At 39.9% G+C, this 15,503-nt stretch overlaps 1 protein-coding gene across 2 annotated transcripts in view; it reads left to right on the plus strand.

The window, feature by feature from the left end:
• The window catches only part of pcgf3 (polycomb group ring finger 3), a 72,526-nt gene that overhangs the window by 43,187 nt on the left and 13,836 nt on the right, over positions 1 to 15,503 (plus strand). For both annotated transcript variants that reach the window (XM_080900726.1, XM_080900727.1), the window contains exons 3-6: positions 2,977 to 3,094; positions 8,836 to 8,932; positions 12,219 to 12,274; positions 12,563 to 12,670. In XM_080900726.1, the coding sequence (XP_080756852.1) occupies positions 2,977 to 3,094; positions 8,836 to 8,932; positions 12,219 to 12,274; positions 12,563 to 12,670 (379 nt within the window). The remainder of the gene's footprint in view (positions 1 to 2,976; positions 3,095 to 8,835; positions 8,933 to 12,218; positions 12,275 to 12,562; positions 12,671 to 15,503) is intronic.

Genomic DNA, 15,503 nt, shown 5'->3' on the forward strand with positions numbered 1-15,503 from the left:
CAAAGTATTCTAGAGTCAAATGTGAGCTCATCTTCCATTTGCTTGAAAGCTAAGGCTTAGCCCAAAATGGGTCGTATAACAGAACAATGATCCCAAGCACAGCAGCAGATCTACAACAGAATAGACCTCAGCCTGACTGAGCTGCTGTAGTTAGACATTCAGAGAGCTGCGCATGAATGCAAACCTCACTGAAATGAAGCAACATTGGAAAAACGATTGAGCCAAAATTCCTCCACAGTGATGTGTTAAACTGATAAAATCATAAAGAAAATGATTAATTCAATGTATTGCTGCTAAAAGTGGTTCAACAAGCTCCTGAATCAGGTGTTTATTTAGTAGATTTACAGTTAGCTCTAGAAATGTGCCTTCATCTGACTATCCAGTCCTGTGAAAAACTGTAGTTCAAACTACTGCACAACATTTGGAAACCTCCGGCCTAATAAGAAACTGAAAAGGTTTCACTCCGGTGGTGTTTTTTCAGTGCTTTACTTGAAAAGTTCACATTTTGGGAGGCAGCTAAAGAGTTGAATGGATAAATTAACATCATATTTATTATTTAGTAATGAACTTAAACATTTGATTCTGCATCAAACTGCTTTTCTGCCTGAAAAATTGGTTTATTACTTATTTATTTCCCCCCCCCCAGAAGTAATTATAAATAACAGATGTTCAGTTTAATATTATGCTAGCTAAAATATAAAGTTTCAAATTTAGAAAAATTTTATTCAGTATTTACCTTTGATCAAAAATATTTTATTTATTATCTTACCACAAACTTCTTCTATCATTAGTAAGTGCTGTTCATTACGAACTCTTTAAATGTCTCTAAACTTGTGTGAAAACCTGATGTTTTGAGGAACATTTTTGATTGTTTTCCATCCTGGTGTGGAGACTCTTGAATCGGTCTGACACTCAGGAAGGATTTCTGAGCAGCTTTGAGCCTCTAAATAATGAATGTTGGCTGTCTCACTGTCTCCTTCACTGAGTGCAGCTGGCCATTATCTGAGGTATCCTTACTGGTTGTTGCACATCTGATCATTTGGCCTCAGCAGTCAGTCTGCTGTTGTCAACCTTTATGTCTCTGATTTATCTGTCAGGAAGGAAATATTGCAACTTTTGCATATTAATTACATTTGATCCTTATGGTAAATTTACTAAACCATAAAAACATGTATAGAGTGTTGGGTCTCCTCAGGGTGACTCTTCAAGGCTGAAGGGCTAGATCCAGTCACATAAAAGAGAAAGATGCCACTCAGACATCCTCTTCTAAAAACGATCTGTGACAGTGGAGATCAGAGCAAGTTTTAAAAAACAAAAATAAAGCTTTTCAGGTAGTTTTCCAGGTAGTTTTCCCCACTGTAATTCAGTTGTAACTAAGTCAGTACATCCGTCTCGATCTGAATGAGACTGACTAAAGCAGGGCGTGGAGGAAGGCCACACAGTGTCGGAACCACCAGAATATAAAAATGGATTTTGAATATGCCTTTTGCTCATTGTTTGCACGTGGAGGCAGCAAAACCAAGACAGAGCTAAATGAAATTCAAGGTCAACTTAATGATTTATTTATCAGAAATTCACAAAAAGCCTTATAACTATGAAAGTGACCTATACAAGTGTGGTATTTTGTCAACATATAGATAGTACCATATAAAGACTTAAAATCTCAATCTCTTCAATCTCAAAATGAATATTTAGAAAAGATTCGAGCTCTCTGAGTGCTTCTTTTTTTGTAGTTTAAGGCTTTTTGTCTTTTTTTTCTTTTTTTTTATTATAAATAAATGATTAAGTTGACATTAAGGACCACAATGGACGTAAGCCAAATTTTATTGACCCCATTCGACACACCTACACCTACCTAAGTGTAATCAGAATTCATTCTAAACCTTTCAAGCTATACTATTTACAGACAGACACACAAATGCTACATAAAAGATTATCAGGTGGAGTTGATCAGATGGGGTCACCAGTGTTGCTTGATGTAATCAAAATAGGCTGAAGTTAAGTTTAAAAAAAAAAAATTTAATCAGAAGGAAAGATAAAAGCCATTTTTGCCTGTCGCCTTATCTTTGATTGAGCCTCAGTTCTGTTTATCAAGGCGACACTCTGTCAACTGTAAACTTAAGGTTTCCACCCAAAGCAAACGAACCTGTGTGTGTGAGTGAGTGAGTGAGTGAGTGAGCGAGCGAGCGAGCGGGGGCAGTGTGCATGTAGCACACAGCTGTTTGAGGCTTTATGCATGTGACGACTGTAGGAGCTCTGAACTGTAGGAGATTACAGTAGTTTAACAGAGGACACACATTTAAACTGGAGTAGGAACAGTTGAGATTTTCTAGCCTAATTTTAAGCATTTATTAAAAAAAGATGAAACTCTAGTTATTTAGTACATAATTTTCAACTTTCCAGTAAGATCTGTCTTGTTTGTAATTTTATTTGTACTAATCTAAACAGATCTAAAAGGATTTAAAGTCACATTTTTAGCAGCCACTAAGTGAAGTTTCTGGTCTGACAGGTGAGTTGACCGTTAACACCCGAGCAGAGTTTCTGTGAGAACGGTCGACTCCCTAAAGATGCCCCTCGCAGAGTGAAACCACAGTTAGTCATGCTGTTACTCAACGCAAACTCAGCTCCTGTTTAGCAAATCACTGCTTTCAACATAGCTCCCGTGCAGCTCTGTTAAAGCATGAATCACCAGATGAGCAGCTCCCCCCGCAGCCTCTTCTGCCAGCCTGTCTGAGAGCGCCGCTACGCTCAGCTAAAGGCTCGGCCGATTTCGTCGTTAGTTCGAAGTCATTACTGCCAGCATTTGGTGATTCACCTGGATTGTCTCAGGTAGGAGGTAAATTGAAGGGAACAGCAGGGCTTAAATAGCTGCAGTAGGCTATAAAACTTTTTCTTCAAAGGCATCAAAAGATTAAAAACCCTGTTCTGACGAAAGCGTGAAAGATGGCTAACTGCTAAATTTGTCTCCTCCTCCAGAACCCCGACATGCTGACGAGGAAGATAAAGCTGTGTCACATCAACGCCCACATCACATGTCGTCTGTGTGAGGGCTACCTGATTGATGCCACCACCGTCACAGAGTGCTTACACACCTGTAGGTCCTCCCCACCCCTCACTCTGTGATTTCAAGTACTCTCGCTTCTTCTTTCTCATCTGCTCGCTTCTGTTTTTAAGTTTTCTGTTGTGTGTCACACACACACACACACACACACACACACACACACACACACACACACACACACACACACACACACACACGCTGTTTTTGTCTCCCAGGATTTTTCTTGACTCTTTGCCGTTCGGGGAAAAAAATCCTGGAGGCTGAGCGATGCTTCTGATATCTGTGCAGCGCCGCTTGTTGCTGTTTCTGTTGGTCAGGTTGACTGTTGCTTCTTCCTTTACTGTTTCTGCAGAGCATAATCTCAAAACAATCTTTATTTGTGCTGGTGTTTTCCAACAAATGGCTTTGAATATGAAGTAGATGCGCGTACAAAGACTCACAAGAGGGCAGACCAGATATTCTGCACATTTATTAGTCTCATAAAAATATCAAACTAAGTCACCTCTTATGCATCAGCTGGGTGTTTTCAATAAAGTGCCGTGATAACACCTGGTTCATGCTGCAGGTAGAGGTGTTATCTTGTCTGATCCAATGCCTTAACCCAGACACAAAGACTCATCTGGATCCATGAGCATCTTTAGAGTTCTCTTACAAATTCTATGAAAATAAGTAGTTTTTTTAGGACGTAACCTTAAAAACAGAGTTTAGTCAGCGTCTTCAGTAAAAATGATGAAAAACCCTCTCTTAATCAAAGCTGTGTCCACACTGGACGCGACCAGAAGTGACCATAGTGATAACCGCTGGTGACAGAAAGTGGGCGGGGCCCGAGAGAAACTTTTCTCAGTTTCCAGGCGAGCAACTGAAGAGACCAATAAGAGTGAAGAACACTATTAGTCGACATGTGGCCTGGTGGTATATACATTAGAGGATCGCCTAATTAGCTGGAGCCTGAAATGTTGCAAGCGATCGGCCACCAGCTTCAAAGCGATGCGTGAGCAGCCCACTGCTTCCAGTCTGGATGCAGCAATGGGACGCAGGTTTAAGCTCAACTCATACAGTGTAATTAAAGGAGTTTACATGTTTGTGAAGGCAGGCTGTGCGAAGTCAGTGCAGCTGTCACTGATGTTAACTCAGCCAAAGAGGTTTTGTAAAAAGTTCAGTTTTGGCACAATGAAAATTGTGCCAGAGGTGATGATTGGGTCGACGTTTGATCTGGATCTGCATTCAGGATTTTTTTTTTTTTCATCACTGTGAGGACTGTGGATATTTCCCATCCTATCTGAAACTGAAAATTAGTCAAGTGGTTTTATTGTCATTCCAACCATGTGCAGCGGTACAGTGCAAAATGAAATGAGACAGTATTCCTCCAAGACCATGGTGCTAAATATGACGTACAACAAACAATATAACAGACAATCAACACAGGACTACATAAAGTGCAATATACAAAAAATATACAAAAAATACAAAAAATAGCAAACCAAAAAAACAAAGACTGCAACACCAGACACAAACACAATAGTGCAATAGAAATGTGCAAAAAGTCACTTTTAGGTTCTTTATCCATGCATTGGTCTTGTTTTCCACAAACACAAAACTTTAATCCCTCTTTTCCCCCCCAAACACACACATTCTGATCCTGCCTTTAACTCCTAAAGTTTCCTGGACTTAAAAAGACTCTTTAACCAGTGTCTGAAGGACTGATTATAAAGGCGTTAAGTTTGACTGCTCACATTTTGTTTGTCTCATGAAGAGGCTTCTCGTGGCTACACTTTCTTACCTTTTTATTTTTTTTTTAATATTAGCAAGTCTTAACCTTAATTAATGTTAATTTTGTTTTTTTTTTTGTTTTTAACATGAGCTCCAGATATAAGGGCCACACTTACACCACCTGCTGGTTAGTACAGTTTTGGTGATAATAGGATTGGTTTTAGACAGTCTGTTGCTGAAATACAGAGTGACCACTTCATTAGTGCACAAAAAAAAATCAATCAGGTAACAGAGTTCACCTGTGATGATGACTGTAAGGTTTTTGTTATTGGGTAAATACATCAAATCTTAAGATACTTGGGGTCTTAGTCATGACATTGCATAACATAAAGAGCCATTTCTTAAAAGAAGGAACCAAAAAGAGAAGTCTTTGCAGAGGACTGGTTCATATTGGAGAACATGTGTATGCAAGGTACGTGTCGGAAAAATGCAACTGAAAATGGTTTTGGTTAAATCAGATTCAAAAACTGATATCAAAAACTTTTTTAAAAATTTCTTGGAACTTCTAAACCTTTTCAAGTCGTCTGTTTAGACACGGAAAACTGAGTTGCATAAAGGTAGAGCCTATTTTAATGTATTTTGCTGGTGTATTTAATAAAATGGCATGATCGGCATGTAAAAACAGAAGCAACGTCTGGCAGAGCTGCTTTAGAGGAAAAGAGTCAGATACGTTGCACTGGTTGTTGTTGGTTTGTGCTTTCTAGTGCGTGAAACCAGACGGCGCTCATGAAGAAAGTCTGATTCTGTGTGTTCACCGGCGTCTGATCGTAACGGCTGCAGAGTTCATAATAACTACTGCGTATGAGCTGATTGTGCTTTTGAAAAGTAAACAAACAAAGTAATCCAGGACTCCTCAAAGGCCAAGAGAAGCTAAAGTGCAGCTTCAGTTGCAGCGCTTCCGAAATTAAAATGTTTTCTGGTCTTACAAGATGAAACTGAATGGCTTTCATTTGGAGCATTTGAGGTAATTTACAGATTAAAGGCCTTTTTAATGGAGTTTGAAAGTTTGGTCAGCAGCCAATTTGATCGCGGATTTGATTAGTGGGCGAGTAACTGAGAGTTGCTCCGTGTATTGGCAGCAATAAGTAAGAAGTTGATGTTTTTAATGTAGAAGGAGCTTTGCAGAAGAAATGAAAACGACAAAAAACCAAGAACAAAGAGGAAATAAAAGGCTTGACGACATCAGGCGCTGAAACCTCAAAGGCGAAGGAAATGTTGTTTTTGTTTTTTATGTGTTTTTTATAACTTTACAAGAAATCATGTTTACTCTGCTGCTGAATTTCTTTGATTTTTTTTTTTTTTTTTTTTTTTTTTTGCTGATTTGTCACAGATCTGATCACACAAAGTTTAATATTAGACAAAGATAACTCGAGCATACAAAATGCAAACCAGACATGTAAAGCCAGGTGGCTGCGTCTTTACAGGGTTAAAACCTGCATCACTGCCATTATGTCAGTTTTTCCACAATCAAAGCTGAAAGAGAATGAAACAGTGCAGACTTCATATTTTCAGCAAATGAGATGGTTGAGTTTGAATAACTAGGCACCCGATGGGGTATTTTGTTTTATTTTTATTTTTTTAAAATAAAGTTCTCAGTAGGTTTTAAACCTCTTGAGGGCGTCTGGCTTCACCTCCTCCAACATGTCACCAAACACTTCCTGAATACTGAGTGAGGCCTGGTTTATCCTGCAGTCTCACTTTTAAATCAAGTCATCACGTGCTGAATGGCTGCACATTGTTTAGCATTTTATTGCTTTTTTTTCCCCCCTCAACCTTGAACTTGACATTTCGTAATCCCCGCAGGGGTCTCCGAGTTGTCGAGGTCTTGGCCTGTCTCCCCCCCACAACCTTAAGTGCCCTCTAATGCTCACATGAGAGTCTTTAGATTGCCTAGCTAACCACACCAAGCTGCTCATGTTGGCAGATTAAGATGGCTGTTTTTGTGAAATCACAATTTTCTGATGCAGGATAATAAAAAGTGTCCAAGCATTCTGAGCTGGGGGGTGCTCTCACCCCCTGTGGAGCAGCTTAATTGAACTTGACACATTTATTTCAGGAACAACACACTCAGCATTTGGGGAGATTAAAAAATGATTTGATAAATTGGACACTGATTAGAGCAGAACAGTGAAAATAAACATAACCCTGTATCAGACATGTGCTGGAATATATGTTAAGATAACCACAGACATTTTAGTACCTCTCATGCCCACCAGAGGGAGCTCTTCACTCACAGATGGAAGCCCCTCTGCCCACTTAAGGCGTCTGAGTCCAGACGTGACGCTTTGACTCTCCCTCTCACTTGGAGAAAGGCTCCACCATTGGAGAGTGGAGACAAAGAGATTCACATCACGTCACCACTGCAGCTGTTCTGACAGATCGAGCTCTATTGTCACAGAAACGGGAGGGGAAAAAAAGTGTGGCTGAGATGGGTAAAGTGGTGAACCACGTGCTGCAAATTACAGTGCTGGGTTGTACACAACATGTGCTGTACACATGAAGGGATCCATAGGTGAGGGGTCAGTTGCTTTAAGCACAGGCATTGTTGGCAGTATGAGATTCATTAGACGCAGTTTGTGATCCAGTATGTCTTTTTTTTTTTTTTTTTTAATTAGTGCATCCTTGGATTACTTGATTATCTCACTGTCTCGTGTATTAAATGGTAAGTGGCCTGTATTTATTTACAGCTATACACACAGTCGGTGATGTTTGCTTTTTTTTGGAGCTAAGACTCTTTCACATGCACTTGTGATTAGTGAGATGACCCGCTGTGCCACCTGAGCCACCTTTTACTCAAATCAACCGTTTTAATGAGCAGAAATATTTCAATGTTTCCTTGGGTGATGCTTTTATTTACAACCATTTAATAAGAACTCAATGTGAATGAGCCGGGTCAGGAAATAAGGGCGCAGCCTGTCTGGCTGGGAAAAGGAGACGAGATTATTAATGGAAACATTTGCAGGTTGTTGTTTGAGCTAATGCTCTTATCGTTCAACAGTGAGTGCAGCTAGGGAATCGGCTTCTATAATGACTTTAAAGTTGTAAGTTGTTGTTATTATTTTTTAAATTGAGAAGATCCATAAAAATCCGTAAGATTTGAGGAGATTTTACAGTGGGGAAAAATAAATGTATGCTATATTTGAGATTAAAGAGAGAGGCTGTCTTTAATGCCTATGTAGTCTAGCAGAGAGCACTGATGCTTATCATTTCTGAACTACATCATCTTGTCACCGAACGCCTGCTTACATAAGCTGATGTCACTTTGACCATTAAATATCAGCTGGAGATGGTAAAATTCACCTTAGTTAAGTTTGCCAGCTTGCCCGTGAACTTTGCAGACAGACTGACTTTAATCACCTTCAAAAAATAAAACTAAAGCTGTTAGCAATCAGTACTACCTTTGAAATCTTGCTATATTGTGTTTAAGAGTTCTCAAGTGGAGTTGAACTGGGGTCAGGCTGGTGAACCAGTACAGTGTAACCATTAAGGACACATTCTCCTTTATTTGCTTTATTCTCCTTTATGGCCTGGAAAAGCAAAGCCTGTTGAAGAAATGGGGATCGGACTAAAAAGACATTAAAAAGTTTAAGAATACTAACACACATCCAAAAACACCCGTTGGTAAAAACTCTGCCTCCTGGTGGTGAGAGTTTTAGTTGCATTTTAAAGAATCCAACTGATGCGGGGTGTAATGGTTGACCAAAAGATCAAATTGGCCAAGTGTGTTTGAACTTTAAGGTCATTCGTAGATTTACATGAAGAAAGAAAGAAAATAAAGCTACACAGCAAGTACAACAGCGCTGCACAGAGATCAACGAATGCAAACTCGAGTGTTAAAAAGCCGAGGAAAACGGTTTGCTTTTCATGTATTAAGCAGGGAAATCTAAAAATGTGTGGCAGATTCTTTTCTCTACAAATAAAGACCTTGAATGAAAGATGCTCTGTGTGCGTGTGTGTGTGCCCACGATGAAGAGTAACCGTACATTTCTGCTGTGCGTCTCCAGTCTGCAGAAGCTGCCTTGTGAAGTATCTGGAGGAAAACAACACGTGCCCCACGTGTAGGATTGTTATTCATCAGAGCCATCCACTGCAGTATATCGGGTGAGTGAGGAACCACCGCAAAGTGCACACACACAAACGCACACACACACTCACTCATTCACACTTTGAGTGCCATCAGCTGTGCTCTGCCAGTAAACAAACTGCCGAGGACCAAAGAGCCGGCGGTCCTTTTCCATTTGATTTCTGCTCTTCTGCAGGAAACAAAAACCCTCTCGGGGTGGTCCGGCTGCTTTCTTTTGTAGATTTGCACCTCGCACAAAAACACTTAAAGCCCACACCCATTCACAGCTCTGTTTTCTGCACAAGAGTCTAGAAAATACATGCTCATTGTACAGTTAGTACAATCAATGTATTATTAAACTTTGACCATTTAAACATGGAGGGCTGAGCGTGAGCAGCTTCTCACATTAATCACACAAGTCGGTGTGATTTCATTGATTAGGTTTGCCTGTAATCTGTGGCTGGAACGATAACAGCTCTCCCCGTCTGCCTTACACGATAACATCGGTGCAGAAGGTTGTTACTGTTAGTGATGCAATTATTACTATGATTTTTACAATAATTTATTTATTTTTGCCTGCATTGCTCACCTGAAATGTTATCAGACCAGGAAGGACGGCGGTTACATTTTTATTTCCCATGTTTTTCTCCTTTTTTGGATGTGCAGTAATACTTTCGAACACCCGTTAAAAAAAAAAACCCAACTTTGGGATCTGTGGAGTTTCCCTCTACTCTTATTAAAGACTAGTAAAATACACGAGCTAAATTATATTTTTCTCTTTAACCAAAGCAAAGAGATCCCTTTATCCACATTGCACATTTAAAATGTAAAAAAACAGCTGTAGCCCACTGAGATCCAAAGATGCTCATTGTCTTATTTTTATGTTTTATTTGCTTATGCTCAAAAATCTTCAAAAGAACAAACATGTCTGTGTGCATTATAAAGCGCGGCTCAGTTGCTATAAAGTAGATATACAGTAGATGATCCTGCAGCTATGATCATAAACCGCTGCTGGGATTTTGCATCAAAGTGGCATCGCAGCTCGGCGTTCCCCACTGTTTCTTGATAACTAAATATGAAAAAGGAAAGTTGTACTTCAAGTCTGTTAATTGAGTAGCGATAAGTGCGTTGACTTTTGTAAATATCTTATTGCTTTTGGAAGCCGTCTCCGGCTGGTTAAATCCTGCTCTGCGAAGCATCGTGTGGTGTCTGCCCCTCTGAGCGCTCACGCATTAACGTCTGATAAATGTGGCACACAAACCTAATGTGCACCAGCAATTTAGTCATTACTGTGTAAACTGCGCTTTCTGCAGACTCATTGTTTTGCAGGAAATGCTCCATTTCAAACGCATTAGCTCTCTGCGCAGCTGTTTGGGTTTTTTTTTCTTCCTCCCTTCATTGTTTGCAGGAAATTGGAGCTGATGGAAAACATCACAAGTGATTTGAAGGCAAAACGCCCAGCAGATGACAAGCAAAACCCCATCTGCTCATTGGGAAGATTGATCAAAGTTGATGTTTGAGATTTAGGCTTAAAAATCACAGTCAGATGTCTCTTCAGAGAATCAGCTGGGCAGAACAAATCCTGCCGCTCCGCCCGCCAAATGTGGCTTTCTTTGATTGTTTTAATCCATTTTGTTTTCACATACTTTAAATTGTTGCGGTTACATGCGTGCAAACAGCTTGGGAATCAGTAGCTCTGGGAAGGAAATGTGCACATATTGTTGCCACTTGGTCTCATTTAGTTACTTCAAAACATGGTGTTGATTCATGCCACTACTTTTTTTTTTAAATGATATATTTGTTACATTTACATTTTGGTTTCTATGTGTGTTAACATTTAGAGACAGTTCAGGGCTGCTGGATCATTTTATTTAGAGTTAATGTGCACGTCACTCTAATGTTTTCATAGGCTTTTAAAACCGAGTCCATAGAAGGAGGAGAACAATGCCTGTAACTCAGTGTCCATGTGGAGTTGGCCACTGGTAGCCAAGGCTTATCTCTTCTTCAGGAAGGAGCTCATGTGATAAGGACATGGTGGCATGGGGGAGGGAAAGACATGCAGTGGCTCATAAGACCCAATCAGAGCAGCAGATGTGGGTGTGTGAGACTGCAGTCGTTTTAGTTGGCACAATCACATTTTAATTGTTGGGTTCTTTATGCTCTTATTTGCTTCTTTATCAGTGATAACTCAGGTGATTTGCACAGGGCTGGATGATGAACACACTCATTGTCCTTTTTTTTTTTTTTTTAATGGGATATTTATTTGACCTTTTAAAGTCTCATGATTCAGAAACTTCCAGGCGGGATCAGGAAATAAAAACACAGAAACACACAAAGTATTTGTGATTTTTGTCTACATTTCTCACAACGTGGACATTTTTTAACGCCAGTAACAGATCTCAGGGCTATAATCAGTTTTGTCCAGCAGGGGTCAGTGTTTCCCTGCTTTTTTGCAGGGGATCAATCCTCAGCATTAGGTGGCTAATTTCGGTCCCTGATATAACTCCTCCTCAGTGGACAGCAGGGGAGACAAACATGTCACATTTTTATTTATTTATTTTTCTCCTCCATAACCTTGCAACAAACAGCACACTTTGTCTGTTAGCTGGCTGTCAGCACTGGGTGTCAAAACACACCATCACACATAACGCGTACCCACTGTGCACCATGTCACCAGCACGGGGGAAGCGGCCATTTAACCATTTAACACTCTGACAGAGCGCATGCTGAACATCAGCCTTTGAGGGTGTCAGTTGGGGCTTTGTGAGATTATTTTCTTGCACGTCACCTTGAGATTTTCAGTCATTTAACAGGATAGTGTTTTACAGTGCAGGGTGGCAAGAACTTATAGTTTTACCTCGGGGCATTTGCAGCATGTCATAACAGGATGCGCAAAATCTACAGGTTCTCAATAGTTCAACCAAATGTTATTCCACCCTCTCAGACTGCTGCGTGCAGAGGCTGGACTGATTATGCAGCATTACATACAAGAAAAGGAAAAAAATCAAGGGGAATTTTGATAAGAAAAGAAACAGCAGAATATTGTTTCCCACGTTCTCTCCTATCATGTTGATGATCTCATGACTTCAGACTGAGTTTTTTTGGGGGGTTTTTGTGGATTCCAGTCCAGACTTGAAGGTAGGGATCCACTGCTGTGAGTTACAAAAACATGCAAATGTGTTATGAAATTGTACAAGTGCATCTTTACCTTGTTCGCTGTGAGTTTTTGAATCTCTGGGTTTGAAACTCAGTTGCTTTTCCCTTTTTATAATGTTAATTTTCACTGCGTGTTAAAGTAACTAATTATTTTCTTGTCCCTTATAGCCATGACAGAACAATGCAAGACATTGTCTATAAGTTGGTACCGGGACTACAAGAGGGTAAGTATTGTGTATTTATTTCCTGGGATGCAACCTACAAGAGATCCTTCCTTAAAATGTAACTTTTTAGCTTTCCCTTGCATGCATGCTTTGGTAAACTGACTGAAAAATGCATCATTTTAATATTGTTTTTCCTCGCTGTTGTATGTGAACCTCAGAACTCCTAAGGAACAAGCTCCCTGTAGTGCACACATGCTTCTCTAAATGTTAAAAAGATGACAGCATCAGCCTTGGCAAAAAGGACTTCTGTTTTTAACTCTTTTTTTTCTTCCTTTGGCTCTTGTGCAGCGGAGATAAAGAAACAAAGGGAATTCTATCAGAAGTTGGGGATGGAGGTGCCCGGAGACATTAAAGGAGAACTTTGCAACATGAAGACTCATCTAGATCAACGCAACGGTACGTTAGCCTTGCAGACTCGCGCTGTTTTCAGAACCACAGAAAATCTTTCTTATTGCTTCATCTAGTTTGGAGCTGGCTCTGCATTAAACCAACACTTAACATGCACCTGTGACAGGTCTCTTATTTGTTTGACGTGAAGGATTTGACCTTTAGTCAACACAGCCTTAACGGTGGCACATAACAGTCTCAGTGAATGCAGCATACGAGAGGATGTTGTTTGGCTTTGTCACGTGATGCTGCTGTGAGTTGAAGGTCCTCCAAATAGCACCAGGACTCAACCTGGCTGAAAAAAGTACTGCAGGCATGAAAACAAATATTTCCTGCAGCCTCTTTGAAAAATGGTGTAAATAATGTTGTATTGATTGTCCGGGCGGATTTTACCTGTTGGCAACCTAAACAATCTAAGACACATGCACAATATGCATTCACATATTATACTTAAATTATGCATGGTAACGTGCAGATATTGTATTTACATACTTGCACTCAGTATGTTAGTAGAATTCAATTTTCAATTCAAGTCAGTTATGTTTTTTCCATATCTTCTCATACCATCTCAAAACTATTTATATTGTTAGACAAATATCCTACAGTAATGCAGAGAAAACCCCAACAATTAGACGAACCCCTATTAGCACGAACTCAGCAACAGTAGGAAGGAAAAACTGAATTTTAACAGGAAGAAACCTCTGCAAGAATCAGGCTCAGGGAGGGGCAAACATCTGCTGTAGACCGGTTAGAAGTGACTGGATGGAGACGGGACAAAAGACGAGCTGTGATGGATGTAGATGGGTTTGTTTGTTTGTTCCCAAGTCTTTAAGAGTGTGGCATTTTGATTGTTTTGCTTTTTTTAAATGAATGTGACAAGTGAAGGGTAGAAACCTTACTGAGAAACCTGCCGGTCACAGATCCCTAAAGAACAGCCTGCTTATCATGTTTCATTCTAAACTATTCTATGCTAACGTCATGTTGTTATAAATGAGACTTCACCTCTGCAGTGTGGATGTCGTGCTGATAATGTGTAAAGAATGAAGTCTCTGGCCAGTAATGAGAAACATTAGAAGCACAACCAAGAGTAAGAGCAGAAGCCATTAAACAGTACAGATAAAGACAATTTAGCCAATCATAACGAGCCTCTGGCCTGCTCTTTGTGCACAATGGCTTTTCCAAACCTGCTCGCTTCCAAGGGTTGGTGTAGATGTGTACCCAGAGGGCTGTCATGCTGGCAGGCCTAATCGCTAGCTTAATCCCCCTCTCTGATTTTGGTAATTAAGGTTCAAATGGAAGTGGAACTGCTCTCTGGATTCTCGAGCTTTGTCGCTGGAAGTCAGGTTTAGCTATAGAATATACACACACACACCTCTAAATGTTCATACCCAAACACATTTTAAGGACCATTTGCACAGACGCTTTGTTTCTTTTTCTGTTGGCAACTCCTGGGCTCCATTTCACCATTGAACAAACAAATGTGTCTCTAGCTTTGAGCAGTGATAAAAATAATCTTGACTTGAGGAAACTATAGAAAACCAAATGCATGTTATGGAAATAGAAATTCACTCTCTTTCGTGCGTTTCTGAAGATTTTAAAGCTACCAGCCTTTTAAGGAATTGAAAGCTTCCTTTTAACTCCAGTGAATTTCAGATAATTGGTTTACCGTCTGGTCTCCCTCAAAGCTCGTCTCTATATACAATCACTGAAAACACAACAAAGAAAATGTCACACTGCACAACAAAATTTCTCTTTTCATTTCATCCATCTGTTTCAACAATGTAAGAAAAAGATCTTAGACTATTGAGCTGTTATAACTTTATAGTATTTAATCCATTCGTGCATGTGTGTTGAGCCAAATGGAAGTCTGAATAGAAAAGGGCATCGTGCATAACATCCATGTGTCAGGTAGCCGGCTAATGGCACACCATCTTGTGTGCAGTTCTCCGTAATGCATCCACGGTGAGTGGTCTTTTCAAATAGCCACTCTTGAAAAGACTCACCATGGTTGTACAACACCATTAGTGTTAGATAGTTTTGCAAGTGCCACAAATTGAGCTAAAAATACAGCCACAGTTCCCCAGTCATGGTTTAGATTGCATAAAAAAGTTTCGACAACGCCAGCAAATGTTTGAGAGAGACAAGAAAGCCGAGGAGTGTCACAATATTACACATAGGTTAGATTGATCACAAAGTGGTGCTTAAGGGGTGGTTTAGCAGCAAAAATCCTACTAGGCTGAGTATGTAATATTACCATCATCTGTCTATACATACAAGCTAATGCAGTATGAGGCACTGTAAATAAAAACGCACATTGCTCAGAAGCGATAAAGTGCATCCTGGGTATGTGTTAGTCATCTGGTTGTGGTTGACTTGTTTTACAGGTTGTAAATTATCTGCATCCATCTTTAATCTGGACTCAGCGATTTGACATTGCATCCAGATTCTTTGAAGACCTGTCAGGACTTTCATTAAAGTTACAGAGATTCTGTTTGCATTGACTTGAATACATGTGGTATAAAAGCTTTAAAGTAGTAGGCAGTGATTTTATGTAGGCAGGCGGTGTTCGGTTGCAGCGATGGCTCATCTGAGTCATGCCCCACGTCCCACTCCAGGACACGGGGGTCAATGCCAACAATTCTTCGCCCCAACTGGAAAAATAATAATAATGAGGTTTTCTGGTTTTAAACTACTCAACAAAAAACTACTTTGTACTCTATTTTAAAATAGACAATACAAATCTAGTTTTAAATTGTGCAGCTGCTGGCCTCTAGAAGCTCTACTGTTTTGTAGCTCTTAAAGCTGGGTAGATTTCCCAAAACGGTGAAAAATATTAAGTCAT

This window comes from Rhamphochromis sp. 'chilingali', assembly GCF_963969265.1.
Source record: "Rhamphochromis sp. 'chilingali' genome assembly, chromosome: 13".
In the NCBI taxonomy this organism is placed as follows: domain Eukaryota; kingdom Metazoa; phylum Chordata; class Actinopteri; order Cichliformes; family Cichlidae; genus Rhamphochromis; species Rhamphochromis sp. 'chilingali'.